Source organism: Podarcis liolepis, assembly GCF_965112155.1.
Source record: "Podarcis liolepis genome assembly, chromosome: 6".
Lineage (NCBI taxonomy): Eukaryota > Metazoa > Chordata > Lepidosauria > Squamata > Lacertidae > Podarcis > Podarcis liolepis.
In genome coordinates this window covers 33,594,902-33,606,273 of record NC_139559.1, presented here as the reverse complement: position 1 = coordinate 33,606,273, position 11,372 = coordinate 33,594,902, and the positions used below count along the sequence as shown (strand labels likewise).

The window sequence follows — 11,372 nt, the reverse complement described above, 5'->3', positions numbered from 1 at the left end:
GGGCGCCTTTTTCGTCTGTTTTTTGCACTCAGCACCACAAAAGGCCTGAGGTCACGTTTCCTGAAGAAACAAACAAACAAGCCCGGCAGGCAGGCAGCGAGCGGGGCAGGGTCGCCCACCCAAGTGGATGAGCGAGGCAGCTGATGTTGAGGAGAACAGGGACAGGGGGGAAAAAAGCATGGGGCATCAAAATAATCATAACCATATCTCTTTTAAAAAAAAAACACTTTCCCAAACCACTTTGAGATTTTATTAGCATCAAGCGGCATATACATCTTGTGAAATAAAACAATAAAACAGAAGATTTTGGCGTCGCACCGGCCGCTGCTGAAATTTCAAAGTCCAAAGCGGGCCACTGCATGCCATTTCCAAAATGCAAAAAAGAATTCAAGTGATTAAGGAGCCCCCAATGGCACAAAGCGTCAGTACCTCTGGCTGTTACCCAGAAGTTTGGTGGTTTGAGCCCATCCAGAGACAGCTTGAAGGGACGCGGGTGGCGCTGTGGGTTAAACCACAGAGCCTTGGACTTGCTGATCAGAAGGTCAGCGGTTTTAATCCCCGCGACGGGGTGAGCTCCCATTGCTCGGTCCCTGCTCCTGCCAAACTAGCAGTTTGAAAGCACGTCAAAGTGCAAGTAGATAAATAGGTACCGCTCCGGCGGGAAAGTAAAGGCTGTTTCCGTGCGCTGCTCTGGTTCACCTAAAGCGGCTTAGTCATGCTGGCCACATGACCCGGAAGCTGTACGCCGGCTCCCTCGGCCAATAAAGCGAGATGAGCGCCGCAACCCCAGAGTCGGCCACGACTGGACCTAATGGTCAGGAGCCCATTCACCTTTACTTTACCTTGGGGCAGGATTCCAGCAGTGCAGTGGGTTGGACTGGATGACCCTTGGGGTCCCTTCCAACTCTACAATTCTATGATTATCACTTAAGCTTAAAAAAAGACATAATTCTTGGTGTGGTGCATTCAGTAACCATTCATTTTTGGTATTCAGTCTGGTGTAGTGGTTAAGAGTGGTAGGGTTGTAATCTGGTGAACTAGGTTCACTTCCCCACTCCTCCACATGCAGCTGCTGGGTGACCTTGGGCTAGTCACACTTCTCTGAAGTCTCTCAGCCCCACTCACCTCACAGAGTGTTTGTTGTGGGGGAGGAAGGGAAAGGAGATTGTTAGCCACTTTGAGACTCCTTCGGGTAGTGATAAAGTGGGATATCAAATCCAAACTCCTCCTCCTCCTCCTCTTCTTCTCTATTTGGAATGAATGTCCCACAACTAAGTCTGAAAAGGAGGACCTGTCTTCGCAAAGGGGATGCTACCTCTCCCAGAGCTTGTGGTAATGCTCAAGTAATAACAGGCCTCTGCGCCCCCAGCAAAGCTCCCATGCCTTTAGCAGCTGCATGACAACCAGAAATGCAACAGGTACATAATATGTATTGTGGCTGCTTGAATGCCATGCAACTGACAAAAGGCACAGATAATTGTGCCAGATCTGTTGTCTTTCTTCTTATCCCCCAGCCGGCCAGCCCACCTTCGGAGCTCTCCTGATACATGTGAAAGATATGAAGGACTGTTTTACAGTGCAATCCTATGCGTATTTCCTCCAGAGTAAGACCCGTTGTGTTCAATGGAATCAGCATAGGCTTGTAGTCTTAGTGCTTTCCTTTCTGATAACACATGCGAGAAATACTTCAAACAAAATGTGGAAGCTTCAAAGGGAATATTCGGAAATACTTCCTGGTTCGGTGTTGTTACTGATGGGCGACTATTTTTATTGATTAGTGAACATATCATAACATACCAGAAAGAAAGAAGAGGTAAGTAGGGATGTATATATATTTAAAGTATTTAAGGTTGCAATACTACAACCAGCCACTTAGATGTGCTCACAAGTGCAGCATGTCAATGATCCTAGCTTATTCCTAGCCATCTATAACCCTGGGTGAAAACTGCTTCTGAACATGGTGGTTCTATTTAACTGTCATTAATTTGCTGGACCTTTTTAGAAAGCTACCAATCATCAGCACATCTTGCACTAGTTAAATTTGTGTGTTAATTAAACATTGTGTTGACAATGTTCTCTATCCACATCTCTTTCCCATGCTGTTCTTATTTTATTTTATTGCCTTTGTCTTGTGTTTTGAAAAGTATTGAGCCCTAACCTCTTTGGCTTTTCTTCATGGGAAAGATCCTCCAACACTTTGAGCATTGGCTTGCTTTTTTCTGAACCTCTTCCACTTCTATGATCATTCCATTGAAATGAGGTTTTCTTGAGAAATGCCAGCAGGGCTAATTGAAAAAAAAAAAGTGCCAATGGTTTGCCGAAGCCCTTTATGCATCTTTTATTTGAGTTTTCTTTGAAACATCCATCAAGGAACCTTGTGTACTTCTACCACAGCGAGATGCATGAGTTACGCAATGTATCACCGTGAACAGTGAACATTGCCTAAGAAGTGCCAACAGAGAATCTGTGAGTCATTTACACATTTGCTTCTGTGGCTTATTTGCTCACTCAATTCATTGATTATAGATATTAATATGAGTGAGGCTACTTAATGGTAATTTGTAATGCAAGATGGTAAATCTAATAAGTGAAAAATATTGCAGTTTTTAAAGAAATAGCAGCAACTATCATATGACTAAATGCCACCAGTTTCTTGCCACCTCAGACAAAGGCTTCCATTGAATGCTAGTCTCAGAGGTTCTATAAGGCTGTGGAATGCTCAGAGCGTCTTTGTGTAACCATAAATAGAACAGGAAATATATACAATAGTGGCAAAGAAAGGAAGACTAATTTCCACACTGCATTTCTGTATATATCAGCAGCCTAAGGCAAAAACATGGGATGGAACACTGATTGCGTTCCTTCTTTTTATGCAAGTTCATTATATTAACTACAGCAGCATATCCAGTAGTAATGAAATATGAGATGATTATTCATTGAACCCCCCCCCCCCAAAAAAAAAACTAGCACTGGAAAAATCTAGATCTGATTTAGTGTGTGTGTGGTACACGGGCTAAATGTTTTATCAAAATGTTGACTTCTGATGTGTATACATTTATTTGGAAATAAACCCCATTGAATGCAATGTGGGACTTACTTCTGAGTAAATATGCAGGTAGGTATCAAACTAAATAACTGTGCAAGTGAAACAACTTCCACTTGCACAGTGGGAGGTGTATGATATGATATGATTGTTATATAATTTATGTTATATTGACAGTTTCTCTTTGTACTTTGTTGGAGAGAAGAAAAAGAAATGAGGGATACAAAATAAATATATTCAACAAAGAAACAATGTGTTTCAAATCTCAAGTGTTGGAGAAGGTAACATTTAACATTTTCCTCCTAAAGAGTCACTGAAGAAGAATGTTGCATTGTAATATAGCTGTGGGATTTCTTCTTCTCAAATTGATGAAGTCTCAAGGGTGCAGCTGCCCCCTGGTGTTTAAGTGGTACTGTTACACACAGTACTTAAATGCTAATTGAGTGCCAGCAAGGTATTTTTTAATTCTATCCGATAATTACCAAATAACACATCACGATAAGAAGTTTAGAGGAGAATAGTTCATTTATTTTTCCAGCTGGATAAGGTGTATGTTTTCATTATGTTCTTTATGTTTCAATGTTTTATTGTTTTTAATCAATCACACTTCTTTGTGTAATCATGGACAGAAATGAAAGGTAAAGATAATAAATCCAATCGTTCCAAAAATCAAATCAGCCAAGACTCAGACAAAGGTCATGAAACTATTTACATGCAATGTCTGCAGTTAGCTATATGGAACAATGTTGGAAAAGAGACAAAGATGAAGCTGGTTGATCAAAGATTGAAATAACAAAATATATTTGGAGCTGTTCTGAAATAAACTCAGTTCCTTTAAAATCAGGGACAGATGTATAGTTGTGGAGCATATTTCTGTACTAAATTGTGACAAAGAGAGCCAGTTCAGTTGCTGATATGGTATTCATCTTCCACTATATAACTTAGAAAGTTGCTAGTTTGAAAGTAATCCTGTTTCTTGTGTTGTGATATGGGGTTGACCAATATAGTGTCAGAAAAAGATCCTCAAGGACCCACTTTGAACAATGTGCAGTTGGGTGCATGTACCAAGTAGCAGGCAACAAAGAGCTGGAGTCAGGTAGCTTGACGGGAGGCTATAGCAGATGGGAAAACGGGAGGTGGGATCAGCAGCACCAGGGACAGCACCAAAGTTTGCTCCAGCAATGGACAACAGGGAAGTGAGTCCTCTCATCCTGCCAGGGGCCTGATGAGTGCTTGAATTTTTACCCTTTAGCTAAGGAGTTTGCAGCCTTTCCGCATGGCAGAATTATGTGGCCTCTAGCTATCATTTCTGTGATGTCAGTTGGGAGCTTGCAGGTGGCTCAGTGCAGTTGGGGCTTGGAATATCACACTCCAATGTTATTTTGTTCCTCTTCCATTAGAATATCACCTTCTTCCTTTAGAATATCACCTTCACAGCCTTCAGCTCACAGCCTTCTGTCCCCAGGACCTGTGGGAATTCTTAATCCCAGACTGGCTACCTTCCCTTCATTCACAGAACATGTGTGTAAAAACTCCACACATTAATTACTACAGTAATTAGTAGACAGAGCAATTGTCCTGCCCCATGCCCAACACACACAGATGGGGGCTCTTATGTGTAAGTAAGAAAATTATCTTTATGAAGGCAAGAAATGGTGCAGGTTAGACAGCAGACCAAGTCATGACATCCTCAGTTACAAGACTTCCTTGCTTTATGGGAAAGTCGAGAGTGCATGTGCATGTTCTCCATGAGGGAGTGGGTCTGCTCCCATCTGCAGACGTGGAATCTCATTTTAGGTGATAATACAACACCCTCCTATTTAAGCCCCCAGTTCCACTCTGTCAGCTCCTGGCTGGTGTAGCTGAGGGCTTCAAAGACTGGGCCCCTTGGGAATATGCAGGACTTTGGATCCCTGTTCCACCCCCAAATGCCCCATTAGAGGGCTTTATGCTTGCTATCCCAGGTGATAGGGCACAGCTGGAACTTCCACCATGGTGGATCCCCCTCCCATCCATTTGAGATGTCCCTCCTTCCTGTCATCAAAATTAGGATGTGAGTGTGTGTTGGGATCACACTCCTTGCACAGTTAGTATCAGAGGCTGCTCTGCCATAATAATAATAATAATAATAATAATAATAATAATAATAATTTATTATTTGTACCCCGCCCATCTGGCTGGGTTTCCCCAGCCACTCTGGGCGGCTTCCATAGAAACTAAAAAACACTAAAATATCACACATTTAAAACTTCCCTGAACAGGGCTGCCTTAAGATGTCTTCTGAATGTCAGGTAGTTGTTTATCTTTTTGACATCTGATGGGAGAGCGTTCCACAGGGCGGGCGCCACTACCGAGAAGGCCCTCTGTCTGGTTCCCTGTAGCTTTGCTTCTCGCAATGAGGGAACCGCCAGAAGGCCCTCGGTGCTGGACCTCAGCATCTGGGCAGAATGATGGGGGTGGAGACGCTCCTTCAGGTATACAGGGCCGAGGCCGTTTAAGGGCTTTAAAGGTCAACAACCAGCACTTTGAATTGTGCTCGGAAACGTACATAAGCACATAGTTATATTATCCACCTTTTAAAATGGCTGCCATGTTGTGAATGCACTATTTATAGTGATTCTAGAACTCCCCCACCAAACGAATGGTGACAGGTCATTAAAATAAAGCCCAATGATAGCTATAATGTGTGACACTCATTTGGCCAATTATTAAATTCTCAAACAAATGCCAGGAATGCTAAGAGCTAAACCACCCACAAGATGGAGCTAATGAGGCAAAATAAGTATCAAAGAAACACCGAAGCTGCTTTACAAATCCCAATACCCTCCAAGACCATGTTGCAGAAACATGCATTATCTCATGGGCTTAGCAAAGGGGGGCAGGCGGGGGGCAGTTGCCCCCTCTAGAGCAAGTAAAACAATATAAATGCTTAACTAACTGGCCAATCACGTCGGTTCTTCCCCCCCAAAAAAGTCCTGCCCGCCCTAACAAAAATCCTGGCTACGCCCATGCATCATACTACTCTTAACCCCACAGAAGGAAGATCTCTTTACTCCACTGTATCATTTCTATTATTCCTGTTTATGATTTATACAAGATAATCAGTTTTATCTGCTTTGCATTCTGTGTTTGCAAAAGCAATTCACTCTTTCTTCGTTTTGCTGAAGCTAAGAAAAAGTGACTTACTCAGCGCTGTGCCACGGAAGAAGCGAGCTTTTAACGCAAATCTTACAGCCCCCCAGTCTAATTCCATTCCTCACCTCCTTAGGTAGCCATTCTTTATCCTGGTGTATAAATGCAACGAGCAGAGGAAAATGCTGCCTAAATATGTGGCAGCAGTATTCTGTTACAGGTAGTAAGAATAATAACAATTCAGCATTTCCCCTTTGTTCAAGGCACTCAATATCTCGGGGATAATGCTACAATAACCACCCACCCAGCCACCCACCTTTCATTCCTTCTCTCACTTTCTATCTCCCTCTTTTCCTACTCCCCCGGATAAAAAAAAGTAACCTGGCAAACCTGGCGACGCAGAGGCTCCTGGGAGGTGTAGTCCCCCCAAGGATCCCCATCGGGGCACCCCCCTCTCAGAACTACCTTTCCCATGATGCTCGGGAGGCGCCGTCTGCGCCCGCGCCGCACTCAACTCCGGCGCTGCAGGCGAGGGGGGAGGGACGGGCAGGGGGAAGTTGTAAAGATGGCGGCAGAGCCCGTTCGCTCTTCCCCGGGCTGAGGCGTTCTGCGAGGGTCCCTGGGGCGCCGAGAGCGGCGAGGCGGTGTCGGCCGCCCAGCAGCGAGCGGCGTCGGCGGCGCTTCCGCCATGTCTGAGCCGGGGCACTTGGGGGTGAAGCGGGCCGAGTCGGCGCGTCTGCGGCGGGCGGAGCAGCTGAAGCGCTGGAAGGGCTCCTTGACCGAGCTGGAGCCGGCGGCTCCCGTCCGGAGCCGGCGCCGCGGCGGGCCCCGCGTCCGCTTCGAGGACGGCGCCGTCTTCCTGGCTGCCTGCTCCAGCGGCGACACCGAGGAGGTGAAGCGCTTGCTGGCCCGCGGAGCCCGCCTCAACACGGCCAACGTGGACGGGCTGACGGCGCTGCACCAGGTATCCCGGGGAGGCGAACCTCCCTCCCTCCCTCCCTCGACCTGTCAGCCCCTCCGGCAGGGATTGGGGGGGCGGGGGGGCGAGAGGGAGGGGAAGGCCGACCCTTCCACCCACCTCCTGTCCTCCCGCACCTTACGCATGATAGCATTGCCTCATTTCCCATTGCTTTTAGGGTAATGACCTATAGATGGGATGAATGGGGGAGAGAAGAAGGCTTGAAGGGCAGGTCAGCAGAGCCTGTCCACTGCCTTCTAGTGAACTGGGATCAAAGTTTTCTTCATCATTCTTTCCCCCTTTTCCTCTTCCAACACCACCACCACTCCAGTTTTTATTTTCCTGCCTCTTCACCTAGGATTGACCCTTTCACAGGTGGAGTAACGCTATTATTCCTTGTGGGAATAGTCAGCGGTGCACATAGCCTTGTGCCAAGGATCCATGGCATGACTCATACCCTGCAGGATCTGCCTCTATCCCTTTCCCCTCTCCAATTTTCTGGAAGGGGTGCACTTTCTTTACTGGAAGTAGTCTTAGGTGAGAGCTGGCTTCACTTTACAGACACATCCCCGGCCCTCCCTGGGCACTGTAGGATGGAGAACAAGTAGTGCCTTGTTTTGCTTGTGGGTGGCAAGGCGCATGGTGATGGCATTGCAGCAGATGCTGGGCATCAGTGGAACTTGAAATCAGCTAGTTTCTCCTCTGTTCTCCTTGAGTGCAGCCTTTAAAGTCCTTGTGCCAGTGAACATTGCTAACCTTTCTGTGGCTGTGCCAGTTGAATCACACTTCTCTCAGCCGTATCTCTTGTAACTTACTGCTTTCTGTCAGCACGATGCTCTTCTCATTTATTCGTTCTGGCAGGGCTTTTGCTATCTGGATAGCAATATCCACCCAAATTGTGTTTTCTTTCTCCTGTTGCAGCACAAATGCAATGTTCTGCCATTTACTGTGAACACACTTACATTCTCTTACCAGAAATCCTCTGGGGGAAGATAAGACCATACAAATAAATTCAGTTAGTTTTAACCTACATTGTCTCCTCTTTCGTCCAAAAGGAGAGAGGATTGAATATATGGGCAAACCAGACTTGGCTGGAAATCTCCCCCCCCCCCCAAAAAAAAAGATCAGGGCAAGGTCAAACTAGTTTGGTAAGTGTAGGCTAAAGTTTCATGTTTACAGTTTAAATTGTGAATTGCCTGAGGAATTTGTTTAATACTAAGCTACCTTTTTCGGTCTTGACCTACAGGAGAGTTCATAACTTGATAGAATATGCTTCAGTAAAAACATTATCTGTCACAGCTATTTATAAGAGGGACTTCCCTTCCTTACATTCTGCCCTTTCACTTACACGACTCTCTCCAGAGTTCTAAACCAGGGCACTAGATTGGAAGATACCATTACAAACTAAGAAGCTCCTAGAAAAGTTATATTTGGCCTGGCCATGGTTTCAGCTTAATGTGCTTCTAAAGCATTGAAAGCTACTGAAATTATTATTGTTCTTTGTTAATTTGTGAAGCATTGTCAGTAACCTCAAGATTATGATTTGGCTACTGCTTTCCATATAAGAGTTGCTGTGATACTTTTGACTTTCAAAACCTTTTCTCTTGGCAACCTTTACAGAGACCACAAGGTGCCAGGGTCTGAGATAAGCAACATAGAATTCTATTAATAGAATCCCTAATGTACTGCAAGTACCAAAAATATCCTGGGAGGATACTCTTAAAATGACAAAAGCATCTTCATAGTGCAGGAGATAAAACATTTAAGACATTTAGAAATATCTAAATAACACATGCATGATTCACTTCTCATGCAAACTGAATTTATATGTAATCATATTTAAGTGTTTGATACTGTGAGTGACTAGAACATGTTGCCTTGATATTCTCCTGCTATTTACCCTGAAATGAGAGGTAAAAGTTTCATTGAGTGCCCAAAGAAGACTGGTGTGATCATTTTAATCCATCCTGATAAGTACTGAAGAGCATAAACAAAGTTTCAGTAATGTGAAAAAGCATAAGTTATGCATAATAAGCACATTTGTACTTATTTTGGCATAATTTCAGGCACGGGAATGGTCAAGGAATCATGCAGGGAATGCATCCCTGATTCTTCTTCTTCGATGATCACTCATAGCCGAGTAAGATTGTCTTCCATAAACATGGTTTTAACAATGAGTCCGTATGTGACTGTGGAAGCCAATTCTGGATCCACACACCCTTCCACAGTGGGGACATTGGTTTCCGGGCGGGAGTTGATCACGCTGTGGATTTGCCAAGCATGTCTTCCTCTTAGCACGTTTCTCCCTTGTGTTCTGAGTTTGAGTGCCTTCAAAGTCCATGACACCTTTGGTAAAGGCTGTTCTCCAACTGGAGCGCTCGCAGACCAGTGCTTCCCAGTTGTCAGGGTTCCCCTGATTGGTGGAGATATGACTACTTATTCACCTTTGAGTTTCATTGCCCAAGAAGCATATATTTACATACTTACATAAAAGTTTTAAAAATGAAGAGCTGCTGATTTCTAGTGTGGCACTAAATGTTCTGCTTGCCAGTAACTGTAGAAGTCAATGAATCCTTAATATAGTGCAAAATCTTAATCTGAAGAGTAGTACAGCTTGCCATATAGTCAAATCCTTTTAAGGCCTTACATGCGATGTTCTCTTGGTAACCATATTTGGTAGCACCTTGATAATTCTTAGACTAAAAGTATTATGATCTCCAAATGTATTTAAAACATAATTGAGAAAAATGGAGCTATGCCTGTTCTTGGGGAAAAGTGTCTGATTTTGCTGCTGGTCACATCAGGTTTGAAAGGATATGACATGTGAACAAGATCTGTGTTTTGTTGCACATAGCCAACTGTTATGTTTTGCCAAGCAAACACTTCCTTAATATTAGAAAGCTCTAGAAATGACATTCAGCCTTACATGTGGGCTGAAAAGAAAGTGTTGTACCCAGCTGGGGAAAGTGACTGCTATAATGGTGACATCCCTCTCCTTGGCTTGGATTTTTGTGTGATCCCACAGAGGTAGGCGTAAATCCTGTGCAATCTTGAGTAAACTGGAAATCATTCCATTCTATTTCAGGGAAGTGATCCCTGGGCTATGTATTGCCTTCTGCTCAGCTATTGGCGTGGAACATAGTCTGTTCTGTGGACTTAGCAGTTGTGCTGAATTACTTTATGGTTGAGATCCCTCAGAAGGTCAGAATCATATGGGAACATCATCTGGAAAATATTCCCACCCCCAAATATTGTGCTGATCATTGTTCTCCTCACTGTGACTCTGCTAGTCTCTGCAACAGGCTGAGCACAAGGACTTCATGCCATGGACTCTGCTGCTAGCTGCTCTCCATTACTGGCTTTAATACTTGGCAAGCCCACACCTCACATTCTGTGACATTGAAGCTGGGATTAGAGCTCACCATGTCCTCCTCTGTTTGGTGTGAATTCTTTGCTGCCATACCTAGTGTATTTTCTTCTGCTCCCCCCCTTCCTGCCTCTGTCAGAAATGGTGTGTAATGAGCGTTCCAAGTGTTTTCTATAGTCACATGGAAGCACTTTATAAAAACAAGCAGAGAATATTTTTTTTAAAAGCTATCAGAATCTAATAGATCCTAGTTATTTTACAGGTGCAATTCAAAGTTCTGGTTTTGACCACTAAAAGCCCTTTAGGGCTTTGTGGCTGGGATACTTGAAGGACTTATTGCCTCCACGTTTTCTTCCCCATATACTAACATTCTCAACAGAGTCTATTTTTTTGGATGTCCCCTCCATTTTGTGTGTGGTAGATGGCCTCATGGAGGTTGAGCTACTCAGTGGTGGTAACCTGAGTTTGGAAAGCTCTTTTCATTGAGGCTTGCTTGGAATCTGCCTTGATGTCATTTCAGTACCAGACAAGACCCTTGCCCAGGGGTAGGCAACCTAAGGTCCATGGGCTGAATGCGGCCCAATCACCTTCTCAATCCGGCCTACAGATGGTCTGGGAATCAGCGTGTTTTTACATGAGTAGATTGTGTCCTTTTATTTAAAATGCATCTCGGGGTTATTTGTGGGGGATAGGAATTCATTCATCCCCACCCCAAAAAAATATAGTCCGGCCCACCACATTGTCTGAGGGATAGTGGACTGGCCCATGGCTGAAAAAGGTTGCTTACCCCTGCCATTGCCCCTCTCCAGCTTTTAAATCCTGTGTACATTACTTTTATGGTGTGGATTTAAAGAGATCATTATTTTGTACTC

General features: G+C 44.4%; 1 protein-coding gene across 15 annotated transcripts in view; it reads left to right on the top strand.

The window, feature by feature from the left end:
• The first annotated feature begins 6,661 nt into the window (after positions 1–6,661).
• Positions 6,662–11,372, top strand: part of PPP1R12B (protein phosphatase 1 regulatory subunit 12B) — a 103,435-nt gene continuing 98,724 nt past the window's right edge. For all 15 annotated transcript variants that reach the window (XR_014527413.1, XR_014527414.1, XR_014527415.1 and 12 more), the window contains exon 1: positions 6,662–7,139. Coding sequence is in view for 9 of the 15 variants with exons in the window: in XM_083508544.1 (XP_083364670.1) it covers positions 6,864–7,139 (276 nt within the window). In the remaining 6 variants the exon portion in view is untranslated. The remainder of the gene's footprint in view (positions 7,140–11,372) is intronic.